The 27,207-nt window shown below is 57.8% G+C and overlaps 1 protein-coding gene across 3 annotated transcripts; it reads right to left on the reverse strand.

Annotated features, from left to right (window-relative positions):
- Positions 1-9,544: 9,544 nt before the first annotated feature.
- SSC4D (scavenger receptor cysteine rich family member with 4 domains) lies at positions 9,545-26,056 on the reverse strand. 3 transcript variants are annotated; one of them, XM_056346339.1, is made up of 12 exons: positions 25,620-26,056; positions 22,419-22,584; positions 18,710-18,745; positions 17,639-17,944; positions 15,947-16,018; positions 15,248-15,562; positions 14,250-14,330; positions 13,897-13,971; positions 12,799-13,110; positions 12,234-12,311; positions 10,791-11,134; positions 9,545-9,826 (listed from the first exon to the last, which is right to left on the reverse strand). In XM_056346339.1, the coding sequence occupies exons 2-11, from the start codon at positions 22,534-22,536 to the stop codon at positions 10,818-10,820; spliced, it is 1,710 nt and encodes a 569-aa protein (XP_056202314.1). In that variant the 5' UTR covers positions 22,537-22,584; positions 25,620-26,056; the 3' UTR covers positions 9,545-9,826; positions 10,791-10,817. The 3 variants fall into 3 exon arrangements, with proteins under 3 accessions (XP_056202314.1, XP_056202305.1, XP_056202296.1); XM_056346330.1 differs by having other exon boundaries at positions 9,545-9,821; positions 13,897-13,974; XM_056346321.1 differs by having other exon boundaries at positions 13,897-13,974.
- Positions 26,057-27,207: the final 1,151 nt, after the last annotated feature.

The raw sequence follows: 27,207 nt of genomic DNA on the forward strand, positions 1-27,207 counted from the left end.
CAGCCTGGGCCCACTTACAGGCCCACAACATAGGCCTGGTCTGACTCACGGTCCAGACCCACTCACAGCCTAGACCCACCCATGGCCTGGGCACAGGCATGGCCTGAACCAACGCATGGCCTGGTCTGGCTCATGGCCTGGACACACTCATGGCCCAGACCCACTCACAGCCTGGCACAGACATGGGCTGGACCCACTCATGGTGTAGACCCACAGACAGCCTGGACCCACTCATGACCCAGGCCCACTCATGGCCTGGGCCCACTCATGGCCTAGTCTGACTCACAGCCCAGACCCACTCAGGGCCTGGTCTGACTCAGCCTGGACCCACTCACGGCCTGGTCCAGCTCATGGCCAGGCCCACTCACGGCTGGATCCACTCACCACCCAGACCCACTCACAGCCTGGTCCCGCTCACCACCCAGGCCCACACCCCCCTGGGCCCCCTCACCGCTCAGGCTCCCCCCATCCCCGCCTGGAGGCAGCCCTGTGGTGCTGTGCTGGTACTGTGCCTGGTTGTGGTGACCCAGCTGGGGGCAAACAACCACTCCCTGCTTTCCCCTGTCCCCTTTCCCACGCCGTGGGATCCCAGCTGACCCACAGAGGAGAGCAGCCCCACTGAGGAGCGACGCTGGATAATTTATGAGCGACCAGCTTGGGAGCGTGGTGTGCTCGCTCATCAATAACGCATGACATAGAAGTGCATGTCCTCTCGGGCCTAGCAGGGCTTCCGCTGAGCATTAGGAACTCCATTAGGAGCCATAAGAGACTTTTCCTAAAAACCCTATAGATAAAGCAACGTGGGGAGGACACTGCAGCACTGGGAGAAAGGAAAGGGGTGTTGTGAATGGAGCCGTGCTGATCCCCACAGAACCACTTTATCCTGGTCGGAGGGAGCCGGATGATGCTGACGATCAACTCTGCATGGGTGAACACTGTCCCTTGCACACCCGGCATGCCCCAGTACATGCTCCTGGCCCTTCCCAGTGGCACTGTCCCCACACAGGCGCTTTGGGAGGCATGAGGACAACTTAGAGGACACAGCCATCCTGTTTGCTGATCCCTGTGCCCTGTGGTTTTCTCCTGAAATGCCACAGGAAACCTCAGTGGCGCTGGGATGTGCCAGTTTCCACAGGGTGATACCGCAGTCACAGCCTGCTGGCGCTGGTCAGAGCCCGTGGCCACCATCTCACCCGCCTGGATGGGGACAAATTGGTTTGGAAATGCTGATGTTAGTTCTTTATGATGGTGAGCAACAGCATTTGGGGTGACGTCTCTGTCTTTATTGCTGTCTTTACAATAATAGAGAATTGTATTGAATTGATTTGTTTAGCACAAAAGAACCCTTTTGTTTACAGCTTCTGAGAGCAGAAGAAATTGCGCCTTCTGATAAATAAAAGTAGAAATACACCCAGATCCTCTCTATTTCCTCTATAAAATAAAACGTTGTCTCCTTGCTTGCATCCGCAGCTTCACACCCCACAGTGCACGTGGTTCTGGTGAGAGAATGGCCTTTGTGCCCGGCTTTTGTTTACCACCACGGCGATCCCAAGGGAGCGCCCACAGACAAGGGCAGTTTATTCCTCTTTCCTGATAATGGCGCATTCATTCTTCTGAGGAGGCTCACCGTCATCTCTGGAGAGCTCAGCAGCAGGGTTTTCTGTTGTTTCTGTATGACGCCAGCTTTCGGGAGAGAATTTGAGTAAAAAAAGTGCAGAATGCAAGAAAATATTGAAGTAGGTCATGGGTCCCAAACTGGTTTTTCCAGCTGTTGCTACCATTCCGTATCGATAGTCTGGAGGTACCTAGAAATGCCATGGGGCATCAGCAAGCTAAGCAGGACAATCGGATGTCTGGGTATGGACTCAAGCAGAGCTGCTGCCCCATCCCAGACACCTTCTGAGTGGTGCTGCTACATTTGGGTTGGATATGTGGTTCCTCTAAATTGGAGAAAATAATATTAGCCCTTAGGTACAATTCCTGGATTGTCACAGACAATATTGAACACAAGCCTGGACCTGAAGAAGTGCTCGTTCACCTGGAAGCTTGTCTGGTTTCTCCAAATTTATCAACTGTCCTAATAAAAACTACTGCCACCCCATACAAACCTTATGGCACTTATCTAGTAATTTACATAAATACGGCAGGTTCTCAGCTGGTCCAAATTACCACAGCTCTGCCGATTTACGGTGACTGTGCGTATTTGCCCCAGACCAAGCAAATACTGATTTATTCTGTCAAAGCACCATAGCAATAAATACATTTCACAAGGCAGATGGTTTCCTTCCCCACCACAGGTCAGAACATGATATTCATAATGTTGTAAATTCTTCAGAATAACAATCTGGCTGTAATATTTCTCTGCAATGTATCCAGCCCCCTTTTGGGGCTCCAATGCATAAATCAGCACCCCTCACACCACTTAATTCTTCTGTTTTACAGACTGGGCAGCAGTGGGATGAAGGTGAGGTAGTGAACGGCCAGAGTCAGAAGCTTCTGGTGGGCAGCCCAGGCAGCCGGAGGTGCCATCTGGCTGCCCATCACTAAATGCTCTTCTGCCACCTCTGCCTGGTACCTATAGACACTTCTCAGCAAGACCCCAGACAGCTGCTGGGTTGGGAAATCACAAAGGCCCAAAGGATGCGGGTCTGTTCTGCAGATGTCCCAGAAAAAACTAATAACCCCGATTATGCCTACAGTATTAAAAATACTCTGGCACATTCAAATGTGCCACTTTGTTAATTCCTGTGGCCTGGAAGATGAGTCCTTCTCTTCACATTTTCTTGCCTTCCCTGTTACATCTTGTCAACGCCTTGTGACAACGCAAGGGAAGGTAGTAAATTCTCTTTGACTTGGAGGTTCGCTTGGGTTAGCTGCTGACTGCTCCGAAAACGGATCCAGAAATCTTCACCCCTTGCTTGCTGTGGGAGAGCGACGGTCGTGTGCCCCTTCCCTCCGTGTTTGCTGGCTTGGAGCAAGGAGGATGCCCAGCGAGGGGGTTGCAGGCATGGGGGATGCATGGTGCAGGTGCCCCAGCCTGTCCCCACACCAAGGGCAAGGGATGCCACCGCTGGTACGCAGGCATGCCTGCAACACCTTACAGCAACAACAAGCAGCGACCCAGTGCCTGGGGTCCTGCATGTCTTCAGCCAGTGGGTGGCAAAGCCAGGCAGAGCAGGGGACACAGGGTGACATTCCCCGGGGCCAGTGCATGGAGGTGAGATGGGATGCTGCCCTGGCTCCTATACAGCCCAGGGTTTTTTTTGCGAGAAACAAGCTGAGGAAACCTCTCGTTTTGGTGTCCCCTTCCCCACAGGCTGCAGGACAGCAGTGCCCTCATGTCTTCCCTGCCTGATGCCTCGCTGGGCTAGACTGCCTGGCCCCAGCACCCCAACACTGTGACATCTGGGCACCCTGTTCCCTTTTCCACCTTGCTGCCTGGAGCCTGGCATTGTGACATGGCAAAGGAAGCATCCCTGGAACAGGCCAAGGGTGTCCCTTCCCCTGCACCCACCAGCAGCACTCCTCACCCTGCCCCGGTGCTGGCTCGGTCCCAGCCCAGCACCCCTCCACCCTGCCACACACCAAAGCTGGGGGGGTCCTGCCAGCCCCGAGGAAGGACCCCACAACCAACACCTGAGTGAGCCTGAGGCCTCACCACCCCTCCCCAAAACACCCAGACGCTGCCTCCCCTGGGGCAGGAGGTGATGGAGGGGCTGTGGCTGATGGGGCAGCCCACGAGGAGCCCACCTGCCCGAGGTGGCTTTGGAAGTGAGCTTCCTTCCCCCGTCTGTGGAGCTGCAGTGCTTTGTGCTCAGCCCTGGCCTTTCATCTTGGGCTTTCAAAGCGCTCTCCAAGCCTAAATTAATTCTGCGGCAGCAGCTCCCCTCCTGTGCTGTTTAGCATCAGCCCTGCCGTGAAGAGGGACTGCCTGTACCCCTTGGGATACACAGCCAGGCTCCCAGGGATAATTTTCCCTTGGACCCCCTCAAGCCACAGAGATGGGATGGGAGGGCAGCAGGCAGTGCCTCCCACCCTCTCCTTATCCCTAATACCCACGCAAGCACCGTGGCACTGAGAGCGGCAGCAATCCCCATGGCACGGCACCCTCCACTCAGAAAATTCCCACTCCAGCCTTTCTCCCAGCCCCAGGGAAGATGTTCCTATGCTGGACATATGCCTGCGGGAAACTGGGATGTCCTGGGGTGTCCGGGTTGTCAGCCCTCACTCTGGGTGCTGGTGGGGAGCTGGGGGGAACCTGGGGTGCAGGATCCCACCAGGGACCCAGCGGGAAGGTGGGCTGGGGCCAGGCGGGCACACCACCTCCCTGCGGGGTGTTAATAATTAAGCAGGCGCGTCGGGCTCAGATGGCAGCTCTTATTTAAGGAGCTGATATAAATACCGCCCAGACGGCACTTATGGAGCACCTAAAAAAAGCCTTGGCTGTCTCAGTCTCTCCAGAAGCAGCTCTGAGCTCTGCAGGGCCAGTGGGCAGCACCAGCAGGGTGGTCACCAGTGTCAGTGGGGATGGGGCTGCCCCAGGCTCAATGTGGGAGGTGGCAGCGTCTGGGGCCAGACCTCGGGGCACTGCCCGTGCCTCAGTTTCCCTCGGCAGTGGGGATCTGCCTCAACCCTGTCCTGTGCAGTGGCAGGGGGGTTGGGGACCCAGTGCAGGGCTGGGTGCTCAGCCTTGTCCCCTGGGTTGGTGGCACTGGGTGGGAGCTGGGGGAGTCTGCCAAGCCACCTCCCCAGCCCCCACCCCCGGTGCCAGGGGAAAGCCAGCGGCTGCCAAGTGCCTTCCTGTGTTTGTGCTGACAGTGAGTGGTCCCCCGGCCCTGCCATCCCCCTGGTGATGGCTACGCAGGGTTGCCCCTCCTTTGCTGGGGTCAGGGTCACATTCTCCAAGGACAGCTCAGTCCTACCCCCTACCTGCCCAGGCTCCCTGGGACCCCCACCCTGGAGCTGCCCTGTCCTTATTTGAAGGGGTGGGGGCCGGGGTGGTGCAAGAAGGGCTGGGAGCAGCAAGACTGCCACGACCTGGGGTGTAATGTGCCCCCCCCCCCCCCCCCCCCCAGCCTGGGCATCACCCCCACACCATCATCCTGTGCCCCCCAGGAGCAGGCGAGGAGCTGGCGCATGCAGCAGGCGGGAGGGACGAGGCTGTCACACAGTCCCCATTGCAGGCGGGCGGCAGCGAGCCGCTTGCTGCAGTCCTGCTCACCAGCTCTGCAGCGTGACTCAGCACAGCCTCACCCGGCTCCCAGCCCCACCGCCGCGGCCCCTTCCCCCAACCCCGGGGGGGGGCACACACTCCCCACCCTGCCACTGCCCTCCCATGGCTCCCCCATCACCCCCAGAGCCACCCCACAGACCCCTGTTCCCACCCAGCCCCATCCACCCCCACCCCAAGACCACTGACTGCTCCTGCAGCCGCAGCACAGGCAGGGACCCCCCCTCCAGGGCCAAGCTGGGGGTCCAAGTGATGGGGAGTGGTGCGTGTCAGCCTGCCTGCACCCAAGTATCTCTGCCTTGGGAGAAAGAGTTTGGGGTTTTTTCCTGGGGGATGGGACTGAAAGAGATGCCAGGGTCACATGGGAAGCTCTTGGGATTTTTAAAGGGATTTTTTGAGCCCCAATTTCAGGCTGTTTGCAGCCTGCCAGGATTCTCACAGCATTTCTCTCCATGTCCTTTCTGGCCGTGACCTGGAGGTTACTGGGAGGGCAGGAGGGTGGCCAGAGAAAGCAACCAGCACTGGGGGAGGAGGGCTGGGCACCCTAACTGTCCCCTCTAACTGTCCCCACGTGCCCAGGCATGAAGGCACTTGCTGGGCAGGACCCCCCTGTCTCCTTGTGCTGTGCCCCAGGGACGGGTGTCCCTGAGCTGTGACAGCAGCACGTGGCATGTCTCCATCAGGGGACAACAGGGCTGTCGGTGGGAGCACCCATCCTGCATCCCAGAAGATGCAGCCCAGATGAAGCTGAAGGCACAGCCGGAGGCAGGGCACCCAGGCATGGCTGGACCCCCGCTCCCACCCAGCAGGGTAACCCCTCGCCCGTAGCATCGCCATGGGAAGCATGCTGCTGGCATCGCTGCCAGCTAATTGCTTTCTTGCCTCTCTCTAAATGCAAGCGACGGCAGCGAGGCGGCAGTGAGCTGGCTTTTGCCAGCATTCAGCAGCCCACGTGGGGTGGCTCCTGCCAGGGAACGAAATAAATCAAAAAAAAAAAAAAAAAAAGAAAAAGAAAAAGAAATAGAAGGCAGAGAGGAGATGATGGATGGGAGGATTTGCAACCGTGGCCGTTTACCCTGGTGGAGGGAGCCCTGGAGCCTTCAGGCACAAGGAGAGGCCAGATCTGCCGGAGCCCGTGGGCCATGGCCATGCAGCCCCCCGGCATGGCACGGCAGGGACACGGTGGGGAGAGCAGCCGGTCCCCCAGTCCCCCCCGCCACCCTGCTCCCTTTGCCAGCGGACTAATTGCGCCAGTGACTTTGCAGTTCCCAAAATAGCTCCTGGCTCCGGCAGGGTGACGTCAGCAGGAGCCGCGGCGGCAGGCCTGGCAGGAGCAGGGAAGCAGGGCGCTGCTTGGTGTGGGGTGCGGTGAACGGCTCCTGCACCCCACCATGGTCCCACCAGGTGACCTTGGCACCCTGGGCCATGCTCCCAAGGGAGCAAGACTTGCTGTGCTGCAGGGATGCTGCAGGGAGACCTGGTCCTCATCCATCCCATCGGAGGAGGAGGTGGTCCAGGGTTGTCCCTGCCCTGCACATCCCCACCACGTGGGTGCCCACATCCCCAGGACTCCTGGCCACAAGGGATGGGGCAGGTTACTCCAGCGGGTTTAAATCTGCCCCTCGGTGTGCGCCGTGGCATAAGGCATGCCTCCAGCCAGGGCAGCCGGGTCCCCACAGCTCCCTGAGGGTGCCAAGGGGTGACCCAGGGCCAACATCCCAGGTGCCCTCAGGGAAACTGAGGCACACATGGGGATGCAGAAGCAGCAGGCAGAGTGTGTGGGGGGGTAATGGCAAGCCAAGGAGTGGAGCGCAGCCCAAGGTCACCCAGGTGGTGCTGGGTGCAGCAGAGCCAGGGATGCTCTGGGGGCCAGGGCTGCCTCCAGCAGTGACTCACCTCTGCGCTGGTGCCCAGCTCCTCCGGTTACAGGCACAGACAGGATTGCCTTAATGGGGCACAGCGGGTGGTAGGGCTGGCCCAGACCAGGAAGGGCAGCCCTGCCACTTGGCACTGACCCATGGGGACCTCCAGCCATCTCCGTGCTCTGCAGCCTCCCCCTACAAGCACTCCATCCTCCATAGCATGTCCCAGTCAGCAACACTGCTTGTACTGGTCTCATACTGGTCTCAGAATGGGATTCCCATCCCTCCCAGCACAGCTGGGGAGGAATTTAACCATGAGGTCCCCCTTGCCTGCCCCAGTTCCCGGGGAGCAGAACTCCCGAGCCCCATGTAAGCGCTCGGCCAGAGGGCCGTCTTATTATTCTGGAACACAGCAAAATAATTAAAGCCTCCTCCATTTCCCCTTGCTCATTTGTGCTCCTACAGCTTGGATTAATGGGTCTCCTCTCCCCAGCACAGACTCATTCCTTATTCCTAATAGCCCATAAATCCCAGCCCCAAAATAACCCCAGCTTTTGCCTGGACCTGCTGAAATATTTATTCTCTCCCCCCTGCCACCCCTGCACCATCCACTCTCCAGGGATGGGGAGAGAAACTAATCGATGGCATCGACAGGTGTGGAGCTGCAGCTGCTCTGGGCACAGGGAAACAGCTGACGTCGGCAAGAGGATAAGAGCTGGGCAAGCACCGCAGCTTCTCCCAGCTCTCACGCAGCCGCTGCAGCCTGGCTGTGGTCCCGTGGTGGGATGCTCCTGCACCACCGGCATTCCCCCGCACTGGTACCCAGCTCCAGGGCCAGAGCATCCTTTGTGCTGGTACCCTGCTCCAGGGCCAGAGCATCCCCAGCACTGGTACCCGGCTCCAGGGCCAGGGCATCCCCAGCACTGGTACCCTGCTCCCACCCAGCCTGTCACTACCTGCTCTCATGGAGATGATGCCCAGTTTGGGCATGGGGTGTCTGGGGGGATCCCAGTGGATCCCAGAGCATCCCAAGCTGGCTGCAGGAGAAAAGGCTGGAAGAAAAGGGAGGAGGCTGCTGTCTTTCCTGGCTGGAAACCCTTTGCTTGCTGGATTGCAGGTTGTGGAAAGGAGAAGCCCAGGGAGAGCAGGAGCTGCTCTTCCCAGCACAAAGCAAGGAGCAGCAGGGTGTGGGGCAACACCAGAAACCAGCCCAGCTTTGCTGGCTTGAGGCACAGTCCCAAAGGAAAACAGGGAAAACCCAGCCAGCCTTTCTCATCATCCTCCCCACAACACCCCGAGAGGCAACAGCCTCCAGAGCAACTCCTGGCCACCAGGCCCCTCCCCACCAAAGCTGTTGGAGCCCACAGCACCCTCTGACCCATCCCCAGCTGGTGTGGTCTGCAGGGAGGGGGCGAGGGCTGCTGGGGACAGCTCTGTCCCCTCCTGCTCCCAGCAGGTCCCAGGCATATTGATCAGCCATCCGGGAGGCAGGAGGCGAGGCTGGAGATGGTGGTGGCAGCTGGGGGGGTGAGGGGGCAGTGGGGTGGGCAGCCATGTGTGCAGGTCCTGGGAACCCAGTAAAAGGAAAGGTTTTGTTCACACGCCACCTCCCTGCCCTCTCCCAGGGTCCCAACAAGCCCAGCTGCACCGCTATGGCCTGCCTGGAAGACGCTTCCATGCCTCAGTTTCCCCACTGGTGAGAATCTGGACTGGGAGACAAATGCTGGGAAAACCCTGCCCATGGGAAGCGGTGGAGAGGCAGCCAACACCAGCCTGATGCTGGCGGCTGGAGCACGGGGCCAGGCCACCCAAAGGGACCTGCACCAGCCTGGGAGCTTGCTGGGGACATGTCCCCAGTGTCTGCAGGGGTCCGGCAGCCGGGATGTGCCGTGTCACGGCACACTGCTGCCCAGGTCACCGCCACTGGCGATCAGGGTGCCGAAAAGCCTCCCCAAACTGGGGACCCCTCTCTCCTGGCCCCCAGCCCCAAGGTCACAGCCTCTGCCTGCAGGCAGCAGCAGGCAGCAGCAGGCAGCAGCAGGGGCTGCAGCTCCCAGGACAGTCTCTCTTCCCATCTGCTCCTCTGCCGTTAGCAAGCAGCACCGAATTTACTGCTGTCAGCACTGCAGAGCCCGTACAGCGGCACAATGGCAACGCACCCGCTTCAGCAGTGACCCCGCAGCCTGCGGGGCTGCCAAATCCCACCGGCAACAAACCCAGAGCCGGACCCAACCTCGGCCCCCCAGCCTGGTGGGGCTCAGGGCTGTACCCCCCAAGCTCAGCTCCCAGCTGGGTGGGAATCAAGGGCTGCTCGGGGGCCAGCAGGGGATTTGCACCAATTTTTGGCAGTAAGAGCTGAGCCCTCACCTCTGGGCTTGGGTCATCTTTTCCCCATGGGTTTGTTCCTGCCCGGGATGCCAGTCAGGTTTCAGCACGCTTTCAAAAGGTTTTTACTTATTCACAAAACAAACCCAAACAGATATAAGAAAAAAATGAGGAAAAAAACCCAAACCCAAACAGCAAACAACCCAGGAATATGCACAATCTCTTATGAACAAAAGAATTGCACAAAGGAGCGAGTGCAGCGGGGGGAGCAGCTGGGACCTGCTCTGCGCCGCTGCACAGCCCTTCCCCACCCTGGCACCCCATCCACGAAAACACGACGATCATTTTGCTGGTGTCCCGGTAGACATCAGAAACAGTTGATGACAAAGGCTGGGTCCTTCCACCTGAGCTGGGAGGGAAACAGCCTTTACCCCAAAGGCAGAGCACCAGGGAGGGACTAGGGTCCTGAGTTCAGTGCTACCACCCTCCACGTCACACTGGGCAGGGATCTGGGGTCTTCCCTACTGTTTTCTGCCTGCACCTGCCCTGCGTGCCCCAGACACCTCAGAGCACGGAGCATCATGGAGCTGGTCTGGACCACGCAGGATGGAGAAGGATGGGGAGGATGCAGGGATCCTGGTCCTTCCCCACTTCCCCAGGGGCTTTTTGGGGCAGTGACTGGCTGTGCAGAAGCCCCTCGGGGAAGGGAAATCTCAGCTGAGCTCTCCGCAAACCCAGTGGTGTTTATAGAAGGAACAGGAGGTGAAATGCCCACAAGGAAGAAATACTGGACGACCTCGAAGCAGGATGGGGTTGCAGATGGTGTGAGATCCAGTGCCTGCATTTCTGCTGCATGGAAATTGGTGAGGACCTGGTATTTCTTCTGCCAAAATGTGGGGGAAAACCTGGTGTTTGGATTGCTGGGAGGGGTTGCAAAGCAAATTGCAGAACAGCAGCAACTCACTGCAGAGCCCCTGGAATACCCTGGTTTGATTTCAGCCCCCTTTTTACATTTTCTGAGTATAAACTAACTTCATTTTCACAACAGAATATCCATTTTTCTCTCCTCGTCTCTTCAATGAAATGGCTGAAACCAATCAGATTTCACACCAGAAATGGTTTTGTTTTTCCAAGGGGCAGTTTCAGCGGGGGAAAGCTTCAGCCAGTGTTTTAGGAGCTGAGGAAAGCCAGGTCTTCACCCAGCTCTTCCCAGCCTCAGAGCCCAAACACCCATGGGGGGCTCAGCCAGTGCCCCGGTGGGGCAAGTGGGGAAACTGAGGCAGAGAGTGAGTGTCCCCCACTAGCAGCCAGGGTTCAGCCCCTCTCTGAGGGCACTGCCACCAGCTCCTTCCACTGTCCCCATCCCCCCTTACCTGCGTGAGGGTCCCGGGGGTGGGCGGTCATAGGATGCTGCAGATAGCACTGGCATCCTCAGAGTGGTCGCAGTTGTGGACATCCCAGCGGATGTGGGAGCAGCGCAGCAGCGAGGGCTCGTGGCCTTTGCACTTGAGGTTGTCGAGGAAGATGTAGCCGGTGCCCTGGCCGTAGCGTGCCTCCCCCCAGGCCGCCACAGCGTGCCCACAGCCCAGCTGCCTGCACACCACCTTGGCATCTCGCAGGTCCCAGGCGTCGTCACACACTGTCCCCCACTGGGACAGGTAGAACATTTCCACGCGCCCCTCGCACCGGTGGCTGCCGTTCACCAGGCGCAGGGACCCTGCCGAGGGGATGGGGTGAGGCAGCCCAGGGGGCAGCCCCTGCCCATGCCCACCCCAGCACTCCCCCCTCTCCCTGCCTGCCATCACCCTAGGACAGTGGTGCAGGGCTGATGGAGAAGGGGCCCTTCCTGGCCATGCGGCCCCAGGACAAGAAGAGCCCTGGTCTCTCCAAGGCTTGGCAGTTTGCTGCTGCCCACAGCTCCCCCACTGCCCCTGCACAGGCAGGAGCGCGAGGGGGTGACCACTTGCCAGTATCAGAGCTGTGGCTGACCCCCAAAGCATCGGGGTGGATGTTCATGTTGAAGGAACAGACAATAATGTCTGTTCCTGGACATGGACCAGTTGGAATGAGTCCAGAGGAGGGCCACGAAGATGATCAGAGGCTGGAGCACCTCTCCTATGAAGACAGGCTGAGAGCTGGAGTTGCTCAGCCTAGAGAAGGCTCTGGGGAGACCTTAGAGCAGCCTGTCAGTACCTGAAGGGGCCGAGAGGAAAGCTGGAGAGGGACTTTTTACAAGGGCACGTAGCAATAGGACAAGGGGTGATGGCTTTAAGCTGACAGAGGGCAGATTTAGATTAGATATTAGGAAGAAATCTGTCACTGTGCAGGTGGCGAGGCGCTGGCCCAGGCTGCCCAGAGCAGCTGTGGGTGCCCCATCCCTGGCAGTGCCCAAGGCCAGGCTGGACGGGGCTGAGAGCAGCCTGGGCTGGTGGAAGGGGTCCCTGCCCATGGCAGGAGGTTGGGACTAGATGATCTTTAAGGTCCCATCCAACCCAAACCCTTCCATGATTCTATGATCCTCAGCTCAGCCCTGTTGGTCCATCTGGTCACCCCTCCACCGAGGTCCATCCCCTCCTCTCCCCACTAGGATCCATCGCCTCCTCTGCCTGGACCAGCTTTGGGGGCACCAGGAGAGGCCACAGCTTAACGGTGCTGCCAGCGTGGCTTTCCCCCTCCTGTGGGCTGCTCCAGGTCAGTGCTTCAGGCACTGCCAAAGCTGCTGGCCTCTGTGCAAGCCACCCCTGTTTCCATCCTGTGCCAGCGCACAGCATCCCCCGGGCTGGCCCTGCATCCCCAGGCGGTACCTCGATACCTACCGTCCTTGGGACGAGCCAGGGCCGACTTGGTGGTTGTGACAGTGACTTCTTGGAAATGGTTTCCAGCATCATCAGCACCTGGTGCAGTGGGGAAGGGGTGGGAAAAGCAATTCAGGGGACTCCTGTGCCCCCCCAGGGCCGGGTCGGAGCCCCCAGCAGCAGCATGGGGTAACCAGGGATGGATGCAGGGATGTGTGGAGTGGGATGTGCAGCCACTGTGCTTCCAGGAAAGTGCACAAACGGAGACCAGAGGTGGTACCCACGCTCCATCCGTCACCAGCCATGGCACCCAACCACCACTGCTTTCCCCCCATGGGCAGAAGGAACCCCAGGGTTTGGGGACTCAAATTCACCTGCCACCCCATTTTGGGGACCCCTTTTCCCACAGCCAGCCTGAGTGTGGCCAAAATTCTCCCTATGCCTGTTATCTCACTGGATTTCCGTGCCACCGAGCCAGGCTTCAGCAGAGACCCACGCAGTCGCATCATCCTCCCTCTCCCACCCAGCTGGCGAGGGAAGACCCTTGGGTGGGAGCTGGTGGCCACTGAGCTTATCCCGTTCTCACCTCGGCAAATGACCCCGGCATCCTCGTGGTGGCCACAGTTGTGCTGCCCCCAGCCCAGGTGGAAGCAGTCGGCCAGGCGAGCCTCGCCACCGCCACAGCCCACATTGTCCAGCAGGATGGGCCCACTGCCGTAGCCGAAGGAGCTGAGGATGGTGGCGGCGAGGGCAGCACCACAGCCCAGCTGCCGACACACCACCTGGGCGTCGGGGAAGTCCCAGTCATCGTCGCAGACGGTGCCCCAGGTGCCATGGTGCCGCACCTCCACCCGCCCGCGGCAGCTCCCGTTGCCGTTCGCCAGCCGCACACCGCCACCTGCGTGGGGGGCCCTGGCACAGGCACGCTGCCGGGGGGACCACGGCTCCGCAGGGGGTCCGATGTCCCCTGCTGACCCTCCGGGGGCATGGAGTGAGCCCCCGTGGAACAGGGGGTGAGCCCTGGGGATGTGGGGTGAGCCCCTGGGGGCATGGGGTGAGCCCTTGGGAACATAGGGTGAGCCCCCTGGGGTGAGCCCTTGGGAACATGGGGTGAGACCCTGGGGAACATGCGGTGAGACCCTGGGGGCATGGCGTGAGCCCTTGGGAACGTGGGGTGAGACCCTGGGGACATGGGCTGAGCCCCTGGGGATGTGGGGTGAGACCCTGGGGACATAGGGTGATTTCTGGGGATGTGGGGTGACCATGAGGACATGGGGCAACTCCCAAGCAGCATGGGGTGAGTACTGTGAGCATGGGGCAATTCCTGGAGATGGGGGGTGAACCCTGGAGGGCAGGGGGTGAACACCCTGGGAGCACAGAGTAAGCCCTGGGGATGTGGGATGAGCCCTGGGGACATCACTCCCTGGTGTACTCCTGGGGACATGAGAGCCCTGGGGAGGTGGGGTACATCTCAGGGGCATGGGACAGCTCCCTGGTGGCTTGGGGTGAACCATGGGGTGCTCAAGTTCCCCCAGGGAATTGGGAGGGGGGGTAGCCCTGGGAGCATGGGTAATTTGCAGGGCTGTGGGGTGAGCCCTGGGGATATGGGGTACCCCCCAGAGATGTGGAGCTTAGGGGGGCCATGCTGGACCCTGTGAAGGACCGGCAGTGGCCACATACTTACTTTCCTGCTCGATGGTAAGGAGAGCAGTGGTGACCACCTCAGTGGCCTGGGAGGGCTGGTATCTGCTGTCTGTCACTGCTGGGACAAGTGTGGGGACACACGGGCGTTGTGGGGGCCAGATCCTGTGCCCACCACCCCTGCTCCGGTTGGTGCCAGCAGCCTCCAGCACCACAGCAGCCCCATGGCAAGCTCCTGCCACGGGCAATGTCACCCCCCGAGCCTACGTGCGGCAGGACCCCAGGGGGACTGTGCTGGGTGACAGGAGGACACAGGAGGCACAGCCCTGCCCAGCAAGCCCCCAGCCCCAGCAGCAGCACGTGGGTGAGCTGGGTGGCTGCTGGGTGACCTCCTACCTGTGGCCGTGGCAGTGAGAGTCTCCTCATAGTCCAAGGCTACGGAGGTGGTGAAGGACGTGCTGGTGGACGTGTCCAGCCCTGCAGTGACACAGAGGAACAGAGGTGACAGATGGGGAGAAGCTGCAAAGCTGTGAACTTGCTGACTCCAGGAGGCAGACCCGGGGTCATCTGCTAGCTCTGGGATGATGGGGATGGAGATGGACCACGTCCATCCGCACATCCCCACTGCCCACATGCTGGAGATTGTGCTTCTCCACCCCAACCCCAGCACCGAGGTCCCACGTGCAGCCCCGAGGGGTCCTTCGCTTCTGGGAGGTTTATCAGGCAGGGTTCATTAGCTCTAAAGCTTCGTTCTTCCCCTGCCCCGCTGAGCAAGGGCTGTGCGTGGTGGTGCCATCGGCTCTGTGCCCTGGCCAGGTGCCAGAAGGGATGGGGACATTTAGGGGAGAAAGGACCAGCCCGAGAAAATTGTCCCTTTTTCCCGCATCAGCCCTTTTGTTCATTAATAGTGGGAAAGGGAAAAGCGCTGGCACTTACCGCTCCCGTCATCAGCTGTGATAATGAGGGAATTCACGGGGATTATTAACATTATAAATGGTAATCAGCGGAGAATGGCAGAAATACATCATTTAGGGAGGGGAAAGGGGAGACAGGCTGGGCCTGGCATCATGCCCAGCCCCCGGCAGCCACTCGCTCCTTCCGGACATGGGCAGCTTGTTTTCGAGCCAGCGGAGCAGGGAAATGGCAGGTCCGGCAGATGCATTTCCCTTGCAAATTGCTGCTCGGGCTGTGTCCCAGGCTCTCAGCACCGTGTTGCAGCCTGCTCCGGAGCGCCAGGATGACAGCAGGTAAGGAGAAAGGATGCTCCCGCCGTGCACAGCCCGGGTCCCTGCCTGACCTTGGGCACGTCAGCATCCCTCCGAGGCCATTTCTCTTTGGAGACCAGGCTATCTCTGGATTTTTTCCCCCGTGAAGGTGGTGCTCTGTCCCGCTACCTGTACAGATGACCCCAGCATCCTCGTGGTGGCCGCAGTTATGGATGCCCCAGCCGAGGCTGTAGCAGGCAGACAGGAAGGGCTCGCTGCCATCGCAGTTGACGTTGTCCAGGAGGATGCGCCCCGTGCCGTAGCCGAAATAGGCATTGCTCTTGTAATCCAGGGCTTGGCCGCAGCCCACCTGCTTGCACACCACGCTGGCGTCGCTCATGCCCCAGTCGTCGTCACAGACGGTGCCCCAGTTCCCGCGGTAGAAGATCTCCACCCGGCCTTGGCAGGTGTCGGTTCCACTCACCAGACGGATGCTGCCGTCACCTGGAGGGTGGCAGCAGGCGGTGAGAAGGACGTGACTTTCCCCAGGAGGTCACCACACGTGCCACCTCACAGCGATGCCACCCAGCCTGGGTCTGGCAGTGCCCGTGACGGCAAAGAAACTGGGTGAGAAGCAGTGGGGAAGGGGTGATGCTTTAGGATGGCACAGATGATGGGAGCCTTTGTGAACCTCTGGGGTAGGGTTTGGCCATGGCCAGCACAAAGATGGGGTCCCCAGGGGTCTGCCCCTCAGAGCCAGAGAGTCAGGGTGCTTCATGGAGGGGCAGCGGGTGATGGGGGGGGGGCGGATGGGAGGGTGGGGGGTGCTGGTCTCTACCATCCCTCAGCCAGGACAAGCCTCTTGCTAGCGACAGCTGAGCAGCTTACTTTCCCCGTCCTGCACTGAGGCTGTGAGGGTCCTGCTTGTCGGTCCTTCGCTGGCTTGCGTGGGCGAGAACTCTGGAAAGGGAAGCAGAGCAGTGGCATCCGTGGCTCCCCGCAGCCATCCCTTCCAGAAGCAGGCTGCAAGCAGTGCCCCACATGCTGCCCACCCTGCTGCTCCCCCAGTTCGGGCACCAGCCCCCGCACGCACACCAGCGAGCACGTGCTGCGGAAACAAGCAGGTTTGCACCAAAGCAGCTCCCATGGGGAAAGAAAGAGGGGTCTGCGGCTGCCCCTGCCCAGAGCTATCTTCCCAGTTACAGATGGAGGATGGAGCCAGGACCTCAGCTGCTGGTGTAGTGGGAAGTTGTGCCTGGCAGCATGGCATGGGCACCTGGAGTAAATCACAGTGCTGAGCTGTCAGGAGTCAGGTTCCAGCGTATCATGGGATTTGGATTCGAAGTCATGGCACATATATATAGAAAAAAACAGTAATATTTTGATTTTCCTGCTGGTTTTACCTATATTTCTTTTGCTAACAATGTTGCTTCAAGCTACCCTATTGCCCGCCTTGACCCAGCTCCTCAGCTGGGCTGGTGAAATTACCGGGGGGTGGTGTGGGGAGCTGCCTGGGAGCGGAGCCAAGTGGTCCCATAGCCAGCCACATGCGTGCCCAAGGGCTGCAGGAAGCATCCCGGGAAAGCCAGCCCACCGACACGGTGTAGACCTGACCAGCCCCACGCTTTCCTCCATAATCACAACGGACAGAAAGCTGGCTCCTGAAAGCTCCCACACGGCACGGGTGGGAGCACCTTTCCTAGGGGTCTGGTGCTTGGGTCAAACGCCTGCATCTCCCCTGAGGGCCACCCCAGAGCATCTCCTGCTCTCCTTCGCCAACCAAGCTACAAACACCTAATGGCTCAAGCCGCTCCTCCACCCCCAGACCCATCTCCCCCACCTCCTGCTCCAGTCCTTTCACCTCCTTTCCAGCAGTGCCTTGATTCAGAGCTCCTGCTCAGTCCACCACCTGCTTTCTCTGGTTGCTGCTGGTCCGACCCACCAGCCAGACCAGCATCCCTTCCTTTTCCAACCCCTGCTTCTGCAGGACACCAGGATTCACCAAGCAGTTGCAGCCGTGGCCAAGCTCCGGGTGTGCACAGCCTCACATTTACGGGTCGTTGATGCGTGGCTGATGAGCAAACCCTACGCAGCTATGCAGGAGGAACATGTAGCGTATATAGGGGTTGGCATGGAGCTGTTCCACTTTCACTTGCCAAGTTTGAACACTTTCCACTGCTTTTCTCACCTTTAGGAACATTTCCTACTGAAAAGCTCAGCAATTTAAAGAAAAACGAGTCAAAAGGGGAAGGAGCAGTTGGGCAGCGGCTGACTTAGAGGCAGGAGCGTGGGTGGGTGCGTGCTCTTTCCCCAGGGATCATGCTGGAGAGGTTGCGAAGTCCCTGAGCTGGAAGTGACGGGGAATACAGAACAGGCTGGTCACCTTATGGAGCACCAGCCTGCTGAGCTGGGAGATGGCCTGGATTGAGGAAAGGGATAGAGGAAGGATGCAGAGGAGGTTTGGCTGACCCAGGCTCCAAGGAACAGGCTCTGAGATGCAACTCTTGGGCACCCCGAAGGCATGCAGCACCTCAGGCACCCCCCTGCTCTCCTTGCCCCCAAGGAACCAAACCTCGTTACCGTTGCATATGACAGCCACGTCCTCGTAGTGGTAGCAGTTGTGGATGCCCCAGCCGTGGCTCCAGCACTCGCTCAAGGCTGCCTCCCAGCCCTTGCAGTCCACGTTGTCCAAGAAGATGGGTCCGCTCCCTTGGCCGAAGGTCATGGCAGCCGGGAGGGCAATGGCGTGGCCGCAGCCCAGCTGGCGACACACCACGTTGGCATCCACAATGTCCCAGTCGTCATCGCAGACGGTCCCCCAGGAGCCGTTGTAGAGGATCTCCACTCGCCCCTGGCACCGGCTGGGCCCATTGGCGAGCCGTATCTCTGGAAGGATGGGCAGAGAGAGGTCCCTCAGCAGGCAGGAGGTGACAAACGTTTGGTGGGTGTCATGGGGAGGGTGTGAGCCCTCTCTGCACCATGTCTCTGCTCCTTAAATAAAATGGTGACGCTTTGCTGTAGCACGAGGCAGTGGTTGGCTTGGTGCTACCCACCTGGGCTTCTCTTCGTCTGCTGGAAGCAGCAGACATGAAGACTCAACACATCTCAGTACATAAATGAGATGCTCCATCATCCCATCCTCTTGCCTACTAATGGCCTGGGCAATAACGCAACAGGAGAAGCAGAAAGCAGACACGTGGCATCACGTGATGACGTACGATGGGTGACAAGTGACAAGATGCAATTAGCAATTCGTATTAGCCTCAACAAACACGTCTGGAGCTGGTCCCACATGGGAGTTGGTGGGATGGAGGTGATCTCTCAAGCTGCTGGAGATGGGGAGCAGGCGTGTAAGTGTCTCTGGCCTGCCATGTCAAGGGAATTATTTGCTTGGGTGTGACAAATGGCACAGGGACAGGGTCTCAGCAGGAGGTGGCAAAATTCCTCTCTTGGGATAATAATCAGAATAGGGATAATTAAAAATCTCTATTTCATTTCTGTAAAAGAAATTTAGCTTTTTGTTGCCACCTTTTGTTCCAAACCAATATGCTGCCTTTTTGAAATTCCCCAAAGCCCATTTTTAACCAAAAAAATGCATTTTTCCATTACAAAACTTCCTAGAGAAAAGCAGCTTTAAAAGAAGCATCTCACCTGGGAATGGCAACAGCACGGACTCGGAGGTGGTGCCTGCAAGGGAGAAGAAAAGGAATTGGATCTCCCCAGCATCCCTGCAGTGAGCAGAGGAGGGATGCAGCTCAGATGATGATGGCAACAGGGATGTGGGTGGGCATGGCAGGGACCAGCAAGACATGGCAGCCCCCTGGATCCTTCTCTTGTCTGCAAAGATGGGAGGTTTGTAGGGGAAAAAATAACCACCCTCACCCAGGGCATCATTTCATCTGCTTCACAGGTGGAGAAACTGAGGCAGTGGCACGTGGTGTGGGTGCCTGCGGCTCTGTGGTGGGACTGTACTTTAAGCACCGGGTTACTGGCGTGGGTACCTGCCCCAGGTCCTGCTCCCCCTGGCTTTGCGCAGCTCCCCAAGGTGAAGAGTGGCTGGGGGGTGCCCAGGGCACCCCTACCAGCTCCCTGAGGGTGAGCATCATTCCATGCTGGCACAGGCACTGTTGGCCATCAAGGGAGAAAGAGCCTGCACCCTCCCCATGGAAAATTGGGGTGGTGAGATGGCGATGAGGAAAACCAGCCCTGCCTGTTACGGGAAACGCGCTGGAGAGCTCCTGATGGAAGATGCTGCACTGGGCATCCCTATCTGCGTTTCAATTGATTTTTTTCCTTTTTTTCCCCCAAAAAGTCCACTTCTTTCCAGCTTTACATTTATACATGTGTACCAACACACCTGTTCATGGGGTGCAGGCACCTTAAGGGTTGGAAACAGGTGGTGCTGGAGAACTGCAGGCAGCCACTGCTGCGCACCACTGGGCAGGATGATGCTCCTGGCGTGGGCAGAGCAGCGTCCTGTCTGCTGCGGAGCTCAGGGTGAGCCCCGCTCTGCAGCCCATAAAACACCAGTGAGACCAGCTGCACTGGACTGGTGTGGGGGCACACAGGTGTAGGTGCTTGTCCCTTCACCTGCCACCCTTCGGGGAGTGTGACACCTCTCACTGGGTGCTGGTGGCACCATCGATGGCTCGAGGAGAAGAGGTGGGTTAGAAAGCGTGAGGGAGCAGAGAGGAGCAGGGAGCACAGCCACGACCACAGCTCCACGGCTGGGAAACCAGCTCTCCCAGTAACCGGAGCCTGGATGATGCTGCCAAGGGCTTAACAAGACTTTGCCACAGAAATATTCCCCCACAGCCAGGAAGGAGCTCGGTGGAGCACAGCAAGCAAGAGCTGGGAGAGGAAGGACTCCTCCGTTGTTTTCCCAATTAAACAATTGGGATAAATATATATATATATATATACATTAGGGTAAATAAAACAAATAAACTGCTTTCATGTAGCAGTAGGGGTAAATCCAGGGGAGACGTGCTGGTCGCCTGCAGCACCAGGCAGAGCTGGGGCTGGGGCTGGTGTAATCTGGGGTTGCTGGACAATCACGATGGGGTGTCTCGATCCCAGCTGGCTCAGGAAGGGCAGCGACACATGGACAGACCCCCAGTGATTTCTGCCTCGGGGCTCAGCTGTCCAGCCACATGTGAAATGGTGCTGCTGAGGGGCTTTCACCCCCTTTTAATTCTCAGCCCTCTCTGACCAGCGTGAACAAGCAGCATCTGGAGGGAGCTGAACGCTTGCAGGATGCATCCCCATCCCAGCCAGCCTTGATTAAATAAGGGCTCGGAGAGAGCCCTGCCAGAAACCCAGTGCCCGGGGGTATGGATGCTTGGGGAGGGGTGTAGACAGGCTCCCCCCACCCGGCTGGGCCCTTCTCCCACAGCTTGGGTGTTATTAGGGCACAAAAACCCTCTCAGCCCCAATTCCGAGTGATGTGGGGTGCCCCCTGGAGTGCTGCCAGCATGGGGTACCGAGGTCTCCAGCTTGTTCGGGGCATCATGGCAACATGATCATGATGCCCCAGGGGACAGTAGATGGGGGTGGGTGGCTGGACCTTGTGGATGTCCCCACCGATGCCCCAGGAGTGTGCAAGCCCTCGGATCTCCGTGGGCACCCCAGCCTTGAGGCTTCAGCTGCATAGCCCTCTCCCGTGGGTGGCACCTTCCCAGCAAACAAAAACCCTCCATGGCAATTACACCAGCCCAGGGCTGATCATCGCCCGTGGTGGCTCCGTGGCCTCTTTTCCTACCCCCGGCTTGGACCAGCCCTGTCCTGCTTCGCACTCAGCCTACGAGCAGCGATGGGAAGGTCGATTCCTGCCACTCCGAGGTAGATGTCACTGCCATGAGAAGCGGGGTAAGCCTGGAGGGGATGTTCCAGCAGATGAACCCACCTCTCTTTTGCCTTGCTGGGATGTTGCCTGGGAGACCATTAAGTCAGCTACAAAACAAGGCTGTCAAAGAAAGACCTAGAAGCCCTAAGAGAAAAGAGTAAGGCAAGTGTCTGGCTGTAGCTATAGCTTAGCACCCCGGAGCAGGGGCTGGGAGTGCGATGCCACCTGGAGCTGGGATGCTCCAGACGTGGTCAGGCACTGCTGCCCACCCCAGCCATCCCAGCTGGATCCAGGCAGGTTGGGAAGTGATGCTGCAATGCCAGCAAGAACTGGGGATTGAGCAGGGGGGACCAAGGGAGCAGAGAGGCTGGCTTGCCAAAGGAAAGGACAGGGAAGGACATGGCAGCCCCATGGGCTGGATAACAGGGAAAAGGTAATTCAGATCACCTTTGTGTCAAAAATGTGGAGATGTGAGGCTTTTTAGGAAGAGTGTTTGATCCTGGCTGGTATTGATTTTTAACACTTAGTCCACTCCAGCGCCGAAGAAACAGTGGATGAAAAGGACACTGTTAAATATTCAATATTCATCTCCCTTTAAGTCAAAATCAAAGCTCTAAAGAGCATCCTCCAGCAAAGTCAAGAGAGACCTGAAAAAATATGCCTGGTATGTCTACGTTAATGAGGAAGGAGAAGAAACTAGTGTTTTTTGAGAAGAGACAGAGCCCTCCGCATTTCTCTGATCCAGCTTCACAAAGCCAAAGGAAAAAGGGAAACTAGCTCAAATAAACAGCATCCCTCTCAGGGCACGGTGCTAAATAAAACCACCAAGTGGGAGGACAAATCGCCCTTTGTGTGCCTGTTAATGAAGAGCACGGGAGAGCCTGGCGGTGCAGGGGACAGTGGCAGAGCCAGCGGGGTCCCCCCCAGGTCCCCACACCCCGACCGCAGGCGCTGGCAGACCGGGGATGGGGGGAAGCTCCAGCTGAGGGGGTGGGAACTGTAAAACCTGATTTAATCCAATTATGGTGTCTGACTACACCTTAATTGCTTGCTTTCTGGCTGGCTTTGTCTTGGCGGGGCTTTGTTGAGGCAGGAAGGTGTTACCAACCGCCTGGCTGTAATTACACGGATAAAGTCACGCCAGGATAATTATGCAGCCACAGCGCTCTGTGCAGACCTCATTTGAGACTTTTTTCCAGTTCAATTTAAATGCTTCCCAGCCCTGGCCGGACAGTGTCATCCAGGAGTGGCTTGGGACCGGTGTCCTCAGGGGATGGGTGCTCATCCCACCCATCCCAGCAGCAGGATGGCCCCACAGCTCCCATCCCTTGGCCATCAGCATCCTCCCAGCGGTGCTGCCAGCTGCATGCTACCCTTGAACGCTGAACTTGCCATCATGCATAGGTCGTGGTGGGTGATAAGAGCTGAACTTGTTCCCCCATCCCTGTGCACTCTCAGCACCATTGGGGACATTGTGATATTCCTGCTCACGGCTCTGGATGAAGAAAATCTCACCCGTGGGGCCAAGGAGAAGGAGGACGAGGAGCGTGGCTGGCATCAGGGAGAGAGGCAGCACCCCCATGTCTGGCGTCCCCATGCTGTGCCAGATGGCCAGGCAGGGACCAAGTCTCATTGCTGCACCGCAGTCCTGCTGCAGACGGGTGTCCAGAGGATGCTGTCCCTGAAACATGCAGACAGCAGTGTTGGTGGTGATGGCCAGGAGAGCCTTTGTCCCACCAAGGGCGGTGCAGGACTTGCAAACAAGTCCCTCCTTGGCACTTGCTGGAACAGTGACCCCGAGTCACATGAAAAATAATTCAGGTTGGATTTATTGAGAACATTTTTACGGGTGGCAAGATGAAGCTGCAGGGCTACATCCCACCCGTGAGACAAAACTGGAAGCAGGGAGAGCCTCGGAGCTGTGCTGCTGTACAGGCAGAAGGATGGACCCCAGACCCACCAGGACACCTAGATGCTGAGCCTCACAGCTCTCACCCAGGGTCTTCAGCCCCCAAGGTGTTCAGGGAACCATCCCATTTGCATCCACATGGGGCTTGTCCTTCTGTTACTTCTATGTGAGGTTACAAGCAAACCCCATAGCACATATACACCATATACCCCACGCCGCACATGCGTAAACTGAGTCACGTATTAATTCCAGACACAACTGGGATGGAGCTCCCCATCCACACAAGCCTGAAAGGTGCTTCCTAAAAGGCAGAGGGGACCTGTACTCCACCAAGACACGTCAGACAACCCCCTTTGGAAAGGTATGGTCTTTCACCTCCAGCCAGGCTGCCTACCCCATGTCCCCCCCCCTCCAAGGTTGCTCTGGCTCTGCCGGTGACAAACACCCAGCTAAAGGCCACAGCCATGGTCAACCCTCTGGTTTGTCTTGGTTCCTCTCCCTCCAGTGGGCTCCTGGAGACCATGCCCACCTCCTTCTGTGCGAAGAGGGGATCTGCTCCGCAGGTGACACAGTCTCCTGGCTGCCCTTCCCAGCACCCAGCCTGCACTGGGGTCCCCACGGTGGAACCAATGTGGTCATATATGGCACTTGAGCTACCAGAATGCCCCATCTGGTGCCTTGCACCCATCTTTCTTCACCACCCCATGATGAATTAATGCACCCAAGAGCTCTCCTGGGCAGCTCCAGTCCCTGGCCACCCGTGTCCCCCAAGACCTCCACACTAACCACACAGGATGAGACCTTGCCACCTTGGCTAGCACATTCCCAAGGGCCCCGTTGTCTCTGCTTTTCTTCATCCCATGGGAAAAAGCAGGGAAAGGCATTTCTGTGGGAAGGCAGAAATTCCTGGGGGCTGATAGGACAACCTCATTCACCTGGGGGACGGAGACGGAGATGCAAACTCCACCAGGACAAGGTGGGAAGCAATCAGGGGAATGTCAGGCAGAAAACAAGGAAGAGATTAGATATTGTAAGACGACGCTTCCTCTTCATTTACTGTTGCCTTCAGAAATTACTGCTGAAGTGGCGGATTTCTCTCTGTTTCACCCAGCCCTATGGGGGAGCGGGGTGGGGGCTGCCTCTGCCCTCTGTTGCACCTCTGGGACCCCGACCAACATCCCAGCAGTCCCAGCAGCTGGCCTGACAGCAGCACTGGGACAGCAGCGTGCGCTGGTGGAGGAGTGCCATCGTGAGGATGCTTTCATACGCTGGCTCTAAAGCCAGGCTGTAAGTCTCAGCTCAGAGCCCTAAAATTAGTCCTTCCAGCCCACATGAGGCACAACATCTCCTGAAGGGATGGGCACTGACTGCTGCCGCTTGATGCTTCCAATGATGGGCAGAAACTTGGGAAAGGACATTAAAATCGGTGGTACCGGTGACCAAACCCCCCCACCCTGTGGAAACCCCTCACCCAGCCTTTTACTGCTCCTGGTTTTCCAATGTGGAGGCATGGGCTGGCAAGATCTCCCAGGTGGGACTGCGTGCTGGTGCTGTGTCCGCACGGCCAAGGTCCCTCAAGACCATGGGCTGGGGGGGCTCCCAAACCTCCAGCCCAAGCCTTTGCCTTTGTTGCCTGCACCAGTGAGAGCTGATGGTAGATCAAGGCATTTTGCATGCACCAGTGTGAGGTGGTGGTGGCACAGTGCTGGAGGTGCAGGATGGAGCCATCATGGCTGGGATACGGTCTCCTTACACCTCCCTGCTCTCACGGCTCAGCTCCTGCTGATCGAGCCTTGGGAGGAGACCCGCCAGCAGACAGACGGCTCAGTGACGGGGGATGAAAACCAATCTACTCCCTAAGGTGGTGTTGTTCAATACTCCATTCATCCTTCCTGCAGCGCTGAATAATGTCGCCTTTTGTCCCACAGCCCTCCCCGCTCTCTGGTGGGGCAGGACTGACAGACGGCCCCTCTGCTGCCCTGCTCCGGCCAAACCCCTGCATCATGTCCTGCTCTCAGGGATGCTGTCATCGCCGGACACTTTTGGGCTGGAGCCATCTTGTTCCTGCTCCCTGCCAGGGCTGCAGCAGGCATTAACCGCTGCGACGCTGTGCCACAGCTGACCCTCGAAAGGTAAAACCTGACTTTGGTGGGCTTTTCCACCTGCTTCTCCAACCTTGCCCCAGCACTCGAAGTTCAGCTACAAACTGAACCCCCTTTCCTTGCAGCCAGCGGGGTTGGGGCTCTTTATGAATGCCTATAGATTAAAAACTGCTTTTAAGCCATCATAAGCCATCGTAGCAAAGCACAGCACCTCTCTCAAAGGGTTGCTGAGTTGGGTTTCTGAAAATGCCTTCAAGCAAAGGTCTTTCCAGCTCTTGGGTGCCTTGCAAAACCATGCCTCTGTCGGAAGAAGCAACACACCCTGGATCAGCCCCCACAAGGACTGGCCACCGTGTCTGATGCCAAACGTAGAGGGCAGGAGCAGGGCTCTAACACGGGGCACAGAAAGTCCCCGCTGTCACCCCGGTGAACACACCCCAGCCGACACGCTGTGCCCAGCCAGCTCCGTGCCCTCGGTGAAAACTCCATCCTCCCACCTGGACAAGAGACCTTGCAGGTCCTTTGGTCCCCTCTGGTCCCCCTTGGCCATGGCTGGACTGACGCCCCTGCTCTCTAGCTGTCACTTCTCCAACTATTCAAGCAGCTTCATGAGAAATTACAGTCCTTAAGCCACCACTGCCCCGTCAGATCCTTACTTGTAATTACCTTGCTGACCTAAAAAAAAAGCATCATAAATCCACATACCTGTTTGGTATTTTCTTTCCAGTATAAAGATCGGTATAATGAATCCCAGAAATAAGTATTCTCTTTTGAAGTAAAGAGCTGTGTAGTTAGTTAAAAAAATTAAAAAATAATTGTTGAAATGAATATTCCCAGTAAAAACCTGATGGGGATAAGGCAGGAATTTTGTCTTTAGGTGAGATCTCGTTTAGTAAATTCAAAAGAAAGAAAGAAAGAAAAAGAATCTCATCCATCAACTGAACAGCTCCAGCCTGTCATCTCTTTGCACCTTTGGGGCCAGGAGGCAGATGCTGGATTATAGGTTTAGCGCCGGGCGGCAGCCCTGCATCCCATCCCAGGGCAGATCATCCTGAAAGCCAAGGAGGAAGAGAGGAAGGAGGAGAGGGAAGAAGGAGAGAGGAAGGAAGAGAGGGAAGACCTCTAGGGAGACATGGCGAGGAGGGAATGGCTCGGGTTTCAGGAAGGCAGGCAGGGACACATCCTTAAATTGGGTGCTGGCGGAGCCTGGGTTACGCCTTGGGGGAAGGGAGAAGCCAGCTGGGAGGATTTGGGCTGTACAGCTCCTTCCCACCTCCCTCCTCGGCTGCCTGAGTGCCCACCTGGAGAGGAAGCCCACAATAACCAACTGGCTGGAAATATTCCTGCCGGTGCCTGAGCCAGCACTGGGATGCAGCAGGAGGGGGTGGTCCCAAGCCTCCCGCCCTGCCCAGGGGACTCGGGGACCGCTTGCAGGGACCCCACGCCTCCTGCAAACCATGGTCCTCCCTGCCCGTTCCTGGGCCAGAAGTTGCTTTCAGAGATCCTTCTTTCCAGGGTTTTCCCTGCCCGGCTATCCAGGACAGCTCTGCCGAGGACATTAGCGGGACCTGCCACATCCTTGCATGGAAGGATGCCATACCCCAGGGATGGAAACCTTGCTCGTCCACCTCCGCCACCTCGCATGGTACACATTTATCTTGTCTCCTTCAGCTCCCAACTGGGGCATCTCTCTTCATTTTAAGAGGAAACGTGTTTATCCATTTTTAGCCATTTTGACCATCATTGCAAGTAAAAGCCTGACAACACAAGACTCTTGGGGTCCCACCAGCCTTGAAGGCAATGGGACGAGGACCCCCAAACATACTGGGCTTCCCTGTCTTGTGAATTCTTAGGCTCCCAGCAATTTTAGGAGTCCGGTGTGCTTTTGGCTTTGAACAAGTACATCTTACGATCAACAGGATTCCTGCCCTGGCTTTCATGGGAGGCAGCAGTTGCCTCCTTGCTGCTGGAAAGCTCATTTGCTCCCACACAAAGCCCAGACCCTTAAACGGCTTTAAACGCCTGGACTTTGTGTTTTAACTCAGTACAAACCAGGCTCTGGCTGCAACTGTTGCTAACTGCACGGTTCCCCATCTGCCATTACTTTCTTGTACGGATTCAGTAATTAGCAATTAGGCATTTACTTTTTATTCCCCAGTAGCAGCAAAGTTCTAATTAGCCAGCTCGCAAACACAAGTTTCAAAGGTGCCTTTTAAGTCTGTTTTGCCTAAACTTTGACAAACTCTCCACTGTCCTGGCTAGCTGCCAGGGCCCGCAGGCTGGAAATCATCAA

Source organism: Falco biarmicus, chromosome 1, assembly GCF_023638135.1.
Source record: "Falco biarmicus isolate bFalBia1 chromosome 1, bFalBia1.pri, whole genome shotgun sequence".
Taxonomy (NCBI): domain Eukaryota; kingdom Metazoa; phylum Chordata; class Aves; order Falconiformes; family Falconidae; genus Falco; species Falco biarmicus.

Bases quoted from the DNA above. Each gene is read 5' to 3' on its own strand.
- SSC4D (XM_056346330.1), bottom strand. From the start codon at position 22,536: ATGAGACTTGGTCCCTGCCTGGCCATCTGGCACAGCATGGGGACGCCA. The intron at 18,746-22,418 runs GTGAGATTTTCT...TCTCCCTTGCAG, and splicing joins CCTTCTCCTTGGCCCCACGG to GCACCACCTCCGAGTCCGTG. The intron at 11,135-12,233 runs GTAGGTATCGAG...TCCCCTCGGCAG, and splicing joins CCTGGCTCGTCCCAAGGACG to GGTCCCTGCGCCTGGTGAAC.